The 15,702-nt window shown below is 45.7% G+C and overlaps 1 protein-coding gene across 4 annotated transcripts in view; it reads left to right on the forward strand.

The window, feature by feature from the left end:
- The window catches only part of LOC140385753 (1-phosphatidylinositol 4,5-bisphosphate phosphodiesterase gamma-1-like), a 439,770-nt gene that overhangs the window by 353,098 nt on the left and 70,970 nt on the right, over nucleotides 1–15,702 (forward strand). Inside the window, exons 16-22 of one of the 4 annotated variants that reach the window (XM_072468226.1) lie at nucleotides 882–1,069; nucleotides 5,051–5,095; nucleotides 6,110–6,310; nucleotides 7,699–7,818; nucleotides 8,526–8,709; nucleotides 13,364–13,441; nucleotides 14,013–14,116. In XM_072468226.1, the coding sequence (XP_072324327.1) occupies nucleotides 882–1,069; nucleotides 5,051–5,095; nucleotides 6,110–6,310; nucleotides 7,699–7,818; nucleotides 8,526–8,709; nucleotides 13,364–13,441; nucleotides 14,013–14,116 (920 nt within the window). Of the gene's footprint in view, nucleotides 1–878; nucleotides 1,070–5,050; nucleotides 5,096–6,109; nucleotides 6,311–7,698; nucleotides 7,819–8,525; nucleotides 8,710–13,363; nucleotides 13,442–14,012; nucleotides 14,117–15,702 lie in introns of all 4 variants that reach the window. The other 3 variants (XM_072468225.1, XM_072468227.1, XM_072468228.1) reach the window with 3 other exon arrangements.

Raw genomic sequence — 15,702 nt, forward strand, 5'->3', positions numbered from 1 at the left:
ATTCTGGGATCTTCCAGCCTGCAGGGCTTGGAATGGTGGAATTACTCACTCAACTGCCAAGGAGACTTCAATCTTAACGGTTTATTGTTTTTTTTCCCATTTCCTTCATCGGAAGCTAATGCAATTTTTCTGGAAAAGTACCAGACACTATTCCGATTCAAGGGGGTCCCGCTGATGCCAATAGCCTGGAAGGCAAAACCTGATTAGGTTCAGAGAATCATCAAATTCCTACAGTGCAGAAGGAGGCCACACGGCCCATCGAGTCAGCACTGACCTTTGTGGCCCCCCCTCCCCCTATCCCTGTAACCCCACTTAACGTGCACAACTTTTGGACACTAAGAGGCAACTTTACCACGGCCAATCCACCTACCTGCACATCTTTGGATTACGGGAGGAAAACGGAGCACCTGGAGGAAACCCACGCACACGGGGGGAGAACGTTCTTCATTATTTGAGCCCCGGGTTTGAACTTCAGCCTGTAATATTTAAACTGTGGTTGGCATGCTACAGCAAGGAGCGGGATAGTATAATAGTTGAGTACTGGGCTTGTTAATAAACCTACTTGGTAGTTTTGCGGCTCATGCCAAAGCTTTACAGAGTGTTTTGTTCGATTACTTTCCAAAGTTATAAAGAGCATGTGATATAATCAGTACATTATTGTGTTCAGTGACCGGGTTTTTTGTTTCACACACAATCTACAATCAATCACTCTGTGCTGCAGCGTTGTAGAGAACCACGCTCACATAGACATTGGTGACATTTTTGTGGCCCTCTACCAATAGTAAGTGAGTGGCACTGCCCTGGGTCACACCTTTGAGGCTTTTGTTGTCAGGCCTGGTATCAGATGGTTACACGTGGCCCCACTTTGCGCTTCTCAGCAGGAATTCAACAACAACGATCTGCACTTCAGCGAGAAGTGGTTCCACGGGAAGCTCGGTGGTGGCCGAGATGGTCGTCAGATAGCCGAGAAGCTTCTCCACGAGTACTGCACAGAGACCGGCGGGAAGGACGGCACCTTCCTTGTGCGGGAGAGCGAGACATTTGTGGGTGATTACACCCTGTCTTTCTGGTAGGTAGTACTTAGATGTGAAGCCAAACAAAATTCAAGTCGATAAGATTTGGATAATTCAATTCTGCAAACATACTGTTTCAAGGATTTTCTATGTAGTGAGTTATTGCCACTTTACACCAAATAACAAACATTCCGCCTACAGAGGTATTTATCCACGGTCAGCTCATTAGTCTATTTATTATGGTAATGATTGGTGTAAACCCAAGAGAAGGTATGTACATAGCCGAATGCTGATCTACTCTGTGGGTAAACCCTTTCAATGAGTAAAGAATGTAGGGGATACTGGCGGTCTGACCCAGTCGGAGGAAATACATCTAGATCTGAATAGGTACAATAGCAGTAAAAAGAGAATCACTGCAAAAAAGGGGCAGAGTGTCTGGCTCCATCCACCGCCAGGGTCGTCTGGTTCCGCAGCATCTCCGGTGGCAGGTCCTGCCACAATGGGCGCAGAAAATCCCGACCAATGTTTCAGAGCAGCAGAAACTGCCAGTGGAGCTCTCCCCACTGTCAAGGCTCAGATTATCTTGACTTCTGTCTACCACAGCTGATGTGGGTACCAGCTGACACTTATAATTCTCAGTCGCAAAATACCCTGAGTTCATAGAGAGAGTGGAAAACTAGAAAACATGAGGCTACAGCACCAGAAGCCCTCGTTATAATGTGTGTAGAATGTTACAACACTGGCATTACCCGGCAATGTGGGAAATTGCCCAGATATGCCCTGTCAACAAAAAGTAGGACAATCCAACTTGTAACATTGTCACCACATCAGTCTATTTTTTTTTTTATTCATTCATTCAATGTGGGCATTGCTGGCTAGGCCAGAGTTTATTTCCTATCTCCATTTGCCCTTGAGGAGGTGGTGTGCTGTCTTTTTGAACCGCTGCAATCCACGTGGTGTAAGTATGCCCACCGTGCTGTTAGTGAGATAGTTCCAGCATTTTGACCCAGTGACAATGAAGGAATGATGATATATTTCTGACTCAGGACATGTGACTTGGAGGGGAACCCCTAGGTGATGGTGTTCAAAGGTATCTGCTGCTCTTGTCCTTCTAGATGGTAAATGTTGTGTGATTGGAAGGTGCTGCTTAAGGAGCCTTAGTAAGTTCCTGCAGTGCATCTTGTAGCTGGTACACACTGTTTCCATTGTGTGCCAGTGATAGAGGGAGTAAATTATTGTGGATGGGTGCCAATCAAGCGGGCTGCTTTGTCCTCCATGACAGGAGGCAGTGGTGTCATGGTACTGTCATTAGACTAGTAATCCAGAGATCAAGAGTCATGCTCTGGAAACCCGGGTTCGAACCCTGCCGTGGCAGATGGTGAAATTTGAATTCAATTGTAAAAAAATGTAATTAAAAGTCTAAAGGTGAACATGAAACCATCGTTGATTGTTCACTGATGTCCTTTAGGGAAGGAAATCTGTTGTCTTTACCTGGTCTGGCCTACATGTGACTCCAGATTCACAGCAACGTGGTTGGCTCTTAAATGCCCTCAGGGATGGGTAATAAAAGCTGGCCCAGGCCATGAACGAATAAAAAAAAGTCCAGCTTTTTTAGTATTGTTGGAGCAGCACTCATCCAGGCAAATATTCCTGACCTGTGTCGTGTAAATGGTGGACAGCATCTTGGAAGTCACGAGGTGAGTTACCTGCCACAGGATTCCAAGCCTCTGACCTGCTGTTGTAGCCATGGTACTTCTCGGGATTGTCCAGTTAAGTTTCTGGTCAATGGTAACCCCAGGGTGGTCATTGTGGGAGATTCGGTGGTGGTAATGCCATTGAATGTCAAAGGCAGATCATCAGAAAAGTGATGGAAAATGTCATCGTCAGCGCTATCAAACAACACTTAGACAACAATAACCTGCTTGCTCACCCTCAGTTTAGTTTCCTGCAAAGGCACCTGGCTCCGACAACCTTGGCCCAAACATGGTGAGAAGAGCTGAACTCCAGAGGTGAAATGTGAATGACTGCCTTTGAAATCAAGGCAGCATTGACCGAGTGAGACATCAACGAGTCCCAGCAAAACTGGAGTCAATGGGCATCAGGGGGAAAACTCTCCACTGATTGGAGTCAAAATGAGTACAAAGGAAAATGGTATCCATTGTTGGAGGTCAGCCATGTCAGTCCTAGGGCATGCAGGAGTCCCTCAGGGTAGTATCCCAGGCACAACCATCTTCACTTGCTTCACCAATAACCTTCCTTTCATCATAAGGTCAGAAGTGCAATGTTTGCTGATGATTGCACAATGTTCAGCTCCATTTGTGACTCCGCAGATACAGAACCAGTCGATGTCCATATGCACCAAGACCTGGACAATATTCAGAGTTGGGCTGTTAAATGGTAAGAAACATTCATGCCACAGAATGACCATCCCCAACAAGGAATCTAACATACCCCCCCATGACATTACCATGACTGAATCCCCCACTATCAACATCCTGGGGTTACTATTTATTGGAAACTGAACTATACCAGCCATATAAAGGCTGTGGCTACAAGAGCAGGGGAGAGACTGGGAATTTAGCAGTGAGTAACTCACCCTCGGACTCCTCAAAATCTGTCCACCATCTACAAGGTGCAAGTTAGCAGTGTGATGCAGTGCTCTCCACTTGACTGTATGAGTACAGCTCCAACAACACAAGAAACTCAAACCATCCAGAGCAAAATTGCTCACTTGATTGACAACCTGTCCGCCACCTTAAACATTCACTCTCTCTTCCGCTGATGCACAGTAGCAGCAGTGTGTATCATGTATAAGATGCACTATAGTAACTCACCAAGGCTCCTTTCACAGCACCTTGCAAACCCACAAACTCTACCACCTAGAAGGACAAGGGCAGCAGCTGCAGGGGAACTCTACACACCTGCAAATTCCCCTCCAAGCCACACACCATCGTGATTTGGATCTGTTTTGCCGTTCCTGTTGCTGGGTGAAAATCCTGGAACTCCCTCCCTAACAGCACTGTGGGCATACCTACACCACGTGGACTACAGCGTTTCAGGAAGGAGGCTCACCATCATCCTCTCAAGGTCCTCTTCATTCACCTGAGGAAGGAGCAGCACTCCAAAAGCTAGTGATTTGAAACAAACCTGTTGGACTTTAACCTGGTGTTGTAAGACTTCTTACAGGAATTAAGAATTTTAGCCATAAGGAAAGTGTGGGGTTATTTTCTTTAGAACAGCAGAGGCTGATGGGTGATTTATTTGAGGCGTATACGGTATGAGGAGCCAAGATAGAATCAATAGGAAGGATCAATTTCTCTTGGAACAGAAGTCAATAAGCTAGGGCATAGATTTAAATAATTGGCAGAAGGATTAGAGGGGAAATAAGGAATAATCTTTATCACCCAGAGAGCAATTGAGGGTTTGGATCTTATTGACTGAAAGAATGTTAGAGGTAGGAACCCTCATCCCATTTAAAATTGTATTTCAGTGTACATTTGAAGTGCTGTAACCTACAAGGCTAACCAAGGGCTGGAAAGTGGGATTCGGCTGGATCACTCGAATATGGGTTGCACAGTTACAATGGGACAAGGGGCACTTGTTTTTGGTTCTCCTCCTGAGATAGCTGTTTAGCACAGGGCTAAATGGCTGGCTTTGAAAGCAGACCAAGGCAGGCCAGCAGCACGGTTCAATTCCCGTAACAGCCTCCCCGAACAGCCGCCGGAATGTGGCGACTAGGGCTTTTCACAGTAACTTCATTTGAAGCCTACTTGTGACAAGCGATTTTCATTTCATTTCATTTCATATGGACATCATCAGCAAGGCCAACATTTAGTGGCCATCCCCAAATGCCCTTGAGGTGGTGGAGAGCCACCTCTTTGAACTGCTACTACACCCACAGAGCTATTACGAGAGTTCCAAGAGTTTGACCTAGCAACAGTGAAGGAACTGTTGTTCCAAGTCAGAATGGCGTGTGACTTGGAGGGGAACTTGCAGATGGTGGTGTTCTCATGCGTCTGCTGCCCTTGTTCCTCTAGGTTGTCGAGGTCGTCTGCTTGGAATGTGCTGTCGAAGAAGCCTAGGTGAGTTGCTGCGGTGCATTTTGTAGATGGTGTAGGCTGCTGTCACTGTGCACTGGTGGTGGAGGGAGTGAACATTTAAGGTGGTGGACGGGGTGCCGATCAAGCGGGCTGTTTTATCTTGAGTGGCGCCGAGCTTCTTGAGTGTTTCTGGAGCTGTACTCATCCAGGCAAGTGGAGGTGATATCATCATGCTCCTCACTCCAGCCTTGAAGATGGTGGACAGGGTTTATTTTGATTTGATTTATGATTGTCACATGTATTAGTATACAGTGAAAAGTATTGAGAAGTCAGGAGGTGAGTTACTCTCTGCAGAATTCCCAACCCCTGACCTCGTCTTGTAGTCCTGTATTTATATGGCTGGTCCAGTTCAGTTTCTGGTCAATGGTAACTTCCAGGATGTTGGTAGTGGGGGATTCAGCGATGGTAATGCTGTTGAATGTCAAGGAAAGATGGTTAGACTTTTGTCTTGTGACGATGATCATGAATGTTACTTGTCACTTATCAACCCAAGTCTGAACGTTATCCAGGTCTTCCTGCACATGGACAGGAACTTGTTCAATACCCGAAATGTTGCGAATTGTGCTGAGCACTATGCAATCATCAGCGAACATCCCCACTTCTGATTTTATGTTGGTTGCTGAAGATGGGTTGGGTCTTGGATACTACCCTGAGAATTTCCTGCAGCAAAGTCCTGAGGCTGAGTGTACTGACCGCCAACAATCACAACCATCTTCCTCTTCTCCTTTCCTCCTGTGAGGCATTGCCTCGCCTCCATTGGGCATATCTAAATAATGGTGTGATTGGAATTACGAGCTTAGTGTATGTGGAACCTGAGAGGCACACCTGTGTTTTGTTATTCTGTTGTGCAATTGGAGAATGATCTTTGGGTAGGGATAATATTCTGAGCAAAAATAAGGTCCAGGAAATTACTTCACCCTGGATATTTTATAACAATTTTACTTGTGCTCCACGAATGATTGATTTTGATCTTACTTATTTATTCCATTTGCACAGGAGATCTGGGCGGGTTCAACACTGCCGCATCCATTCTAGGCAAGAAGCTGGCACCACCAAGTTCTACCTGACTGACAACTTGGTTTTCGACAGCCTCTATACCCTGATCAGTCATTACCGGGAGGTTCCATTGCGCTGTAATGAATTTGAAATGAGACTAACTGACCCAGTACCACAACCAAATGCTCATGAAAGCAAAGAGTGAGTGTTAACTAGAATATATCAACGTCAGCTTAGAAACTTAGAAGGCCTTTTGATACTTATACCGGTAATCTTTTATGCATGTTGCCGTAGGAACTTCATAATGCTTCAAAGGATTCCTTTGTCTGTGCAATGGTTTTTTTTTTGTATTTTTTAATTGAGGATCAAATAAAGGTCCACAAAGTGTGGTACCATCAAGGCTGAAGAGTGCAAGGGAAAATATGAGTTAAATCAAGCAATGCTTTGATGATGAAAACAAAATTGCTGCAGATGTTGGAAATCTAAAATAAACCTAGAAAATGCTGGAATAATTTAGCAGGTCTGGCAGCATCTGTCGAGAGAGGAACAGAGTTAGGGCCCGATCCTCCCAAAAGGGAACAAAGTCCCCTAGCGAGCACATTTAGCCGCGTGTTTTCCGGCACTCACAGTTGAGTAAGGAGCCTGAACGGTGAACACGCGGCCGAGGCCGCACATAGCCCCATTTTGTACACTGGGGAGCTTTGCTCACCGGAACTCCCCATTGTAGCGAGAGATCTGGACGCCATTTAAAAATCTCCAAAGCCCCCAAAACAACCCCCAGCCCGAACGCAATATGGGAGTGCTGAACGGCGCTTGCCCGAGGCCTCTGAGGCGAAGGGATTGAATCCCATAGCCTCAGGTACCTCGGTAATCTGCTCATTAGCTCTAATGTGCAGATTTGCTAAAAAGTGATTGCACCCATTGTGGGCGGGATTCACAGCGCAACGTCTCACGAGACCTCGTTGGACCTCGGAAGACGTGGTGAACCTGGTAGATCCCGGGAGTGGGGTCTCCCAGCTTTCAACGGCTACGCTGCGAGCTGCTTTTCGGGTGCAGCGTGGCCGTTGGATTGTGCTCTTTGTGTTTTGAGTTCATATGATTCTTCTTCGAGCTTGGGTTTTAAAATCTTGCTGATTGTCAGGGAGGGGAAAGAGTGAGGGAGTTTGAAGTTTTCCATATTTATAGGTTCTAGAGGTTATATCATTTTTCAGGATGTGGGCAAGGAGGGCATTTAATGCCCTCTCTAGTTGCCATTGAGGTATGGTGAAGAGCCTTCTTCTTGAACCTTTGCAATCCATGTGGTGGAGGTGCTCCATCAATACAGTTGGGGAGCTCCAGGATTTTGACCGAACAACATTAAAGTACTGGTGATAGATGTTCAAGTCATAATGGTCTGTGAGTTTGAGGGGAACTTCAAGGCGATGATGTGTCCATGCAGCTGTCATCCTCTGTGCAATAAAAGTCATGGGTTTGGGAGGTCCTGGGAAGGAAAAAAGGAAAGGCAGAGATCAGAGACTGAGAAATTGAGGGGCTACTCAGTGATTGAGAAAAGAATGTGGTGTGATACGCAAATGTAATTATTCCACCAGATGGTACCATGCCAACCTAACACGTCTACAGGCTGAGCACATGCTAATGAGAGTACCGCGGGACGGAGCCTTCTTAGTACGTAAAAGAAATGAGCTCAACTCATATGCCATATCCTTCCGGTGAGTGATCATGAACGTTACTCAGATTTCACAAATGGTCCTTTTATTTTAAGCAGTCAGATTTCTGAATGGGTCATAGGTTCAAACAGTGAGTGGAGGGTTGCTGCACAAGAGAAGAGAAAAGGTTATCAGTTAATAAATGGTTCAGTAGGTTCACAACTTGCATTTTACCTGCAAGATCGAGATTCACATCGCGTCCAGACTGATGGGATGTAAGTATCATCTGTCTACTGATTGGGAGGATCTTAAATGAATTAAGTTTTGTTGGTTTGAAAATCAAAACTCGTTCTGATTCAGCTCTGGTTTGACAATCTCACTCAAAGAAGCCACACCATTAGTTAGTGTGAAGAATGGAAACATGTTAAGCTGGTACACGAGGAGGAGTTCATCTGAGCTTGGGTTGGATGCACATCTTTGTAAACTGAACAGAGGGTGCTTTACATTCTGTCGAACCTACGCTATACCTGACCTAGGTGCATGTGCCTCACATTGTCACAAGTACCCAAAATGGGAAGGTTTTACAGTACGGACACTGACATTCCTCATCACAATAAGCAGTGAAAGAACTTAAAGAAACAGGGAGATACATTCGAAAAGAAAATCAGTAAATTAATTCAGCAAGTTGTGGTACTTTGGGGAAATTGGCTCCCCAGCCACTAGTCATTGTGAAAATGTGTTTCCGATCTCACCTTGTCTGTGATTTCTAGAGCTGAGGGGAAAATTAAACACTGCCGGATTCAGCAAGAGGGACGTCTCTTCATGCTCGGGAGCTCAGCAGAATTTGAGAGCCTGGTGGACCTGGTGAATTATTATGAAAAGCACCCTCTGTATCGTAAAATGAAACTGAGGTACCCAATTAACGAGGAAACCTTGGAGAGGATGGGCACGACAGTAAGTGGGGAGAGGAGGGATTTATTCCTTCACTTTCCTTTTGTTTTTCTTTCTCAGTTCTCTAATGTCCTGTGTGAGGACAGGTATGTCATAAGGACAAGTGGAGCTGAGTCAAGTGATTTGCTGTTGAGTATAGATTGACACAGAAGCACCTCATGGACTTTTTGTAATAAATTGTCATCCACCCATTGTAAATTGCACTGGTTTTAATTGGGAAAATACAGGAGAGTTTTTACACCTTCCAGAATCAGTTAAAGCAGGAATTTGGCATGTTAGGAGAAAATAGATTTCTAACAGCTTAACCAACCCGCACCAAACCCAGCCGACTCAAACTCCGATCAAACTCAAACATCCCACCAGCAACAATTTCCAATCTCCTCCCTCCCATCTGGCCCCTATCCACAAGGCCACCGACCTCCTTCCACTCAGAACCCAACCCCCACTGGGATAAGAGGATCTGTAAGCTTCTGTCCTCCCCACCTTCAATTGACCCCCAACCCTCCGCCACTCCGCCAAGTGCCAATAAGTACTCAAATTCCTGTCATGGACTCACCACTACTGTGGTCAACAGTGATTGGCTCCCACCTGAGTGAAGGCCCAGCTCTGAATTGTTCTAGGTCTCTGGATAAGACATGAATTGCTGACATCACTCACAGGGTGTGGAATTAAAATTCCACAGTGTGGTGGAGGGAATCGTAAATGATGAGATTCATTTGCCTTTCTAACCATCCTGGTTTCTATTGGGCAGGTCAGTGAAAATTCTGCCCATGGTAACATACATACACATACAAATCTGCACATGCATATATACATACATATACAAGTCTGCATACACACACACAGGAGTCATAGAGCTTTACCTGACAAAAAGAGGTCCTTCAGCCCAGTGTGTCTGTGCTGGCAATCAAGCACCTATCTATTCTAATCCCATTTTCCAGCACTTGGTCTGTAGCCTTTTATGCTATGACGTTTCAAGTGCTCATCTAAATGCTTATTAAAAGTTGTGAGGGTTCCCACCTCCACCACCCTTTCAAGCACCGAGTTCCAGATTCCAAGCACCCGCTGAATGAAAACAGTTTTCCTCAGATCTCTTCTAAATCTCCTGCTCCTTACCTTAAATGTATGCCCCCTGGTTGCTGACCCGTCTACTAAGGGGAAAGATTCCTTCCTATCCATCCTGTCTAATTCCCTCATAACTTTGCATCACTCAATCAGATAACTCTCAGCCTTCTCTGCTCCAAGGAAAACAGGGCAATTTGGCAAATTGGATCCAAAATTGGTTTAGTGGCAGGAGACAGAGGGTGATGGTCGAAGGTTGTTTTTGTGACAGGAAGCCGAGGCGGGATTCTGCAATAATGGGGCTATGACCCCACTCTGGCGGGAAAACCGGCACCAACCACTCCGGCATCAACTGAGGCGTTTATAATTTCAACACTTTTCAACAATAACATCCAACAGAACCGACAACGAAACAACCATCATCATCCCCCCCCAAACACAAACCCCAACCATCATGGCTTCTAAAAAACACACCGCCATCCCTTCCCAGCGCTCCCGCCATTGGTTTTCCTACCCTTATTCGTCACTTCCAAGCCTCCCCCACCCCCCCGCCCCCCTCCTCCTCCTGACAGTCTAATTTTTCCGAAGAAGTTGATGAACGGCTGCCACCTCCGAGCGAACCCCTGTAACAAACCCCTCAAGGCAAATTTAATTTTCTCAAGCCTGAGAAGCCCCGGCATGTCACTAACCCAAACCCCCGACTTCGAGGGCTCCGAGTCCCTCCATCCCCCCCCCGGGCTCCCGTGTCTTCTGACATTCCAAAGGTCGCCAACTCAGGACTCGGAGCCAGCCTCACTTGCAGGACCTCTGACATGACGTCCACAAATCCTGCCAAAAGCCCCTCAGCCTCGGACATGCCCAAAACATTTGTACATGATTCGCAGGACTTCCCCCACATCGCCCGCACCTGCCCTCAACCTTCTCAAAGAATCTGCTCAACCGGGCCACAGCCATATGAGCCCTGTGGACCACCTTGAATAGATCAGGCTGAGCCTGGCACACGTCGAGGACACGTTAACTCTCCGCAGAGCCTCCTCCAATAACCCAGATTCCAAATCCGCCCCCCCCCCCCTTTCCCTGGTTACCTTCCTGTCCTTAATATACTTTGAAAACACCTTGGAATTTTCCTTTATTTTGCCCTCCAGTATTATTTCATGCCTGCTCTTTGCTCTCCTAATTTCCGTTTTTAATCCCCCCCCCCTCCCCCCCGCCCCGGCACTTTCAATACACCCTCGGGCTTCCATTGTTTTGAGCCCCCGGCATCTGCCATAAGCTTCCCTTTTTTTCCTTATCTTATACTTTATATCCTTTGACATTCAGGGTTCCCTGGACTTGTTGGTCCCACCTGGGTGCACCTTAAGAATCCCACCCTATTAAGCCTTTCATAATTGGATTATCCAATTAATATTGGGAAGTTGAAATCCCCTTCTATTATTACCCCATTGTTTTTACACTTCTCTGAGATTTGCCTACATATCTGCTCTTCTATCTGACTGTTTGTGAGCCAATAGTACACTCCCAACAACGTGACATCAATAGTGGGAAAACTGATGGAGGCCATACTACGGGATGAGATAAATATACACTTAGAGAAAAGTAAGTTCATACTAGACAGTTAACATGGCTTTGTCAAGGGCAGGTCATGTCTGACAAACTTCATTGAGTTCTTTGATGAGGTGACACAGGCAGTGGATGAAGGTAGCGCTGTGGATGTTGTATATTTGGACTTTCAGAAAATATTTGATACAGAGCCACATGGCAGGTTGGCTAACAAATTAAAAATGTTTGGGATTGATGGGTCCTTGGCAGCATGGATTAGAAGTTGGCTAAGAGATAGGAAACAGAGGGTAGGTATAGGTGGGCATTTCTCCGACTGGAGATGAGTTGAAAGTGGTGTTCCCCAGGGCTCAGCGTTGAGACCCATGCTTTTTCTGATTTATATAAATGATTTAGAAGTGGGTGTTCAGTGGTAAAATCTCTAAATTTGCAGAGTGGTAAAATCTCTAAATTTGCAGATGATACCAAGCTAGGGGGAATTGTGAATTGTGAGGATGACACTGAGCGACTTCAGAGGGACATTGACAAGTTGGCCAAATGGGCAGACACCTGGCAGTTGAACCTCAATGCAGCAAAATGTGAGGTAATGCATTTTGGTGAGACAATATCGGCTCAATGGTACAAATTGAGGGGAGTACAGGAGCAGAGTGACCTCTGGGTTCAAGTACATAATTCTCTGAAGGTGGCCAGGCAAGTTGAAATAGTTGTCAAGAAGGCTTATAGGGTTCTTGGGTTTATAAATAGAGGCATAGAGTACAAAAGCAAAGAAGTGATGCTACATCTCTACAAATCATTGGTCAGACCACATTTGGAGCATTGAGCTCAGTTCTTCTCAGTTTCCTTATTTAAGGAAAGATGCTAAAGCCCTGGAGAGAGTACCCAGGAGATTTACTAGAATGATATAAGGAATGAGGAATTTTACAAGAAAAGATTGGAGACATTGGGTTTGTTCTCCTTGGAGCAGAGAAGTTTAAGAGATGACCTTATTGACGTGTTTAAAATTCTGAACAATTTTGACAAGGTACAAATGCATCTTGTGTTTCCACTAGTTGATATGTCAGTAGATAGAGGTCACAAATTCAAGATGGTCAGCAAGAGAGCTAAGAGTGAGATGAGGAGAAACTTCTTTACTCAGAGAGTTGTTGGGCTTTGGAATGCGCTGCTGGGAGAGTGGCAGAGATGGATTCCATAGGAGGTTTCAAAAGAGAGCTGGATATATATTTGAAAGTGATGAATTTAGAGGGCCACGGAGATAGGGCTGGGGAATGTGCTGCAAATATCAATCACTTGATTCACATCATTGTATGTTTGTTAATACAATTTTTCGGTGTCAGCCTTGGCTCTCTCTTGCCACTGAGTCAGAAAGTTGTGGGTTTAGCGATACCAGTACATATTCCAGGCTGACACACCGGTGCACTTATCAGATACCGCACTGTCAGAAGGGCCAGCCTTCAACTGAGATGTTGTACTAAGGCCCTTTGTGTTCTTCCAAGTGGCAGTAAAAGATCCCATGGCACTAACAGCAATGGAGGTCTTCCTAGTTCCCTGTAGTTTCACTCAACTAACATAACTAAAATAGATAATCCAGCCATTACAACATTCCTGTTTTTTAGGGACTTGGTACATACAAATTGGCTGCAGTATTTCCGAAATTACAATTGTACCTAATTTGCTGTGAAGTGTTTTGGGACAGCTCTGATCAGTAAAAGAGATCATAAATACAAGAATATTATATACTTTTCTTTATGCCGAACAAATTTGTACCTCATTAAAGTTGTCTCAGCTTGGGTGGAGGACTGATCAAAGGCAGCCCATCAACTACATTGCTGATAAAAGTCGAATTTGGTCTCAGGCCTGGGAGTAAATACTCCTGCTGCTTCTTCAATAAAGAAGAAGATTTAGAAAAAGTCAAAATGGTTGAAAAATTACAATTATTAAACAAAATGAATAAGGTTTTCACACTCAACATTCAGTTGCTGCTCTTGGTGTAGAGATTTACCCATCAGGTCTCACTGATTATTGTTTACTCTCCTTTCAGGAACTTGACTATGGAGCCCTGTATGAAGTGCGGACTCCTCATTTTTATGTTGAAGCCAATAAGATGCCAACTGCAAGGGTGAGTTGTAGATGTCTGAGCATCACGTGGCTGGATGGTATCTAGTCCATCACACTGTCCTTTCACCTCTAGTGTCCAGGCTGGTGGGATGAAAATCTGTGAGGGCCTGCTGTGGAATACGTTTGCCACCATCTTAATTCCTTTCCTAATTAGCATGGGCAGAACTGGGCATTGATTTGGCAGTTTCTCTCAACTATAAGGTTACTGGTATGGAAAATACAAAAAGTGCTGTTGTTAGTGCTGATCAGATGTTGTTGGGGAAGAAAATACAGAAATCTCACTTTAATCCTCTGATGTATGGGCAGGTACCTCATCGCACTCCAGTCAGGCTTGGATTCCTTGCATCCCACCTGAGTGTAAATCATGGCACCTGCCTTCAGAGAGGCAGATTATCTCACTGGGCTCCATCCACTGACCATGTCGGAGGCCGTCTAGTCACCCCCTCCCCACACCGGAGTCTGAATCTTCGGTATCAAATCAAAAATGAGGGGAAAAATTGAGGACTTTTGTTCTTAAGTGAGTGTAAAGTGATGGCACGTTTCAGTGGGACTCTCACTCTGCTCTTTTCCAGTGCACAGTTAAAGCTCTGTACGACTATAAAGCCCAGAGGGAGGATGAGCTATCCTTTTGTAAACAGGCCCTGATCCACAACGTCGACAAGCAAGATGGTGGATGGTGAGTTCACTGAAAGAACAGATCTGCTGTTCAAAATTGAAATTCATGCCTTATGGGTTGCGATGTTAACTGAGATTCTAAAGAAAATTAGGCGAATAAAAAGTTAAGTGGGGAAACCGACTGAGAGATGTTAAATTTTTGCAAAATAAGCATGTCTCTGACAAATGAAATTGAGAACATGGGAAAGAGAACAAGTCAAACTATCAGAAGTAAGAAAAGGACAATGGAGAATTGGGAGGGGGAGGGGTGAATGGTGAGGATAAAGAAAAGCTGGGAGACGGAGAGTCAAACTACTTCAATTATAGGAGATGGAAAATTGGAACACGGGAGGCTGAGAGCCATCAGTGTGAGAGGCTGAGAGCTGAAAGCATGAGAGATGGAGTGCTTATCGCATGACGGGGAGCTAGGAATACAAGAGACTAATATTTGGGAGTTTGTGTGAGAGGCTGGGAGTTCGAGAGGCCAAGAACTGTTAGTATGCTGCCATATACTAAGTATATTGGGAATATGCACCACTGCCAACTTTCACTCAGTTTGTGATGTAAATAATAATTACTAAAAATTAAAGGTAAGACTTCAACCTCATAACATGAGAAAACATGAAATAGCAATACTTTTTACTTAGGTTGAATATAATTGAACAGCATTGCCCCTCTCCCATTTAAATCTCCTTGCCGATTTCTTTCAGAGAAAAACAGTAGGCTATCTGATATACAGGGCGGGATTTAACTAAAGGGGAACAAAGTCCTATAGTAAACACGTTTAGCCGTGTGTTTCCCGGCACTTGCAGCACTCGCGCTAGATAGGGGGCCTCAGGGGGGAACGCATGTCCAAGATCGCACATTGCCCTATTTTGTGCACTGAGAGCGCCGCTCGCCGGACTTCCTCAGTATAGCGGGAGATCGGGATGTGGAGCCCCTGAAGTGGCCCCTGACCCCCCTCAACCTCCACTATGGGAGGGTCCCACAATGCAAATCCTGCCCACCCCTTCCCCACCAGACCCACCCACCGCCCCCCATCAGAGACCCCCATAAGAGAGGCCCCCACCAGAAACCACCCATTACAGAGACCCCCACTAGAACCCCCCCCCCCAAGAAAGCATTTAACTGTCTTTGATGTGGTTCAGGAGCTGTCAATCATAACTAGATGTTTATAAACATTATGGTTAGTTTATGGGGAGCTTCCAACCAGGTGTCCCTCCCCTCCTAGTCCCCCCAACACCCATTTAGAGCACTCCCCCCCCCCCAGCCCAATCGCCACCACGCACAAAAACACCAGCCTAGCACCCTGGCAGTGCCATCTGGGCACCTTGGCAGTGCCAGGCTGCCCAGATGGTACGAGCAGTGCCTGGGTACCACCCTTCCCAAAGGGCATGCACCTGGGGGCCTCTGATCCCCTGGGTGACCCCCACGAGTGCTGTTCCATCCGGTCCCCATTTGTGGAGACCAGTACTGAAAGGCATTCACCCAAGGTCTCCAAGTAAAGGGGATAGATCCCACGCCTCGGGTACCTCGGGAAACTGCACATTATAGTGAGACTAACTGTCTCGCTTTAATATGTAGATTTGCTAAAAAGTGATTCCACCC

This window comes from Scyliorhinus torazame, chromosome 11 (assembly GCF_047496885.1).
Source record: "Scyliorhinus torazame isolate Kashiwa2021f chromosome 11, sScyTor2.1, whole genome shotgun sequence".
In the NCBI taxonomy this organism is placed as follows: domain Eukaryota; kingdom Metazoa; phylum Chordata; class Chondrichthyes; order Carcharhiniformes; family Scyliorhinidae; genus Scyliorhinus; species Scyliorhinus torazame.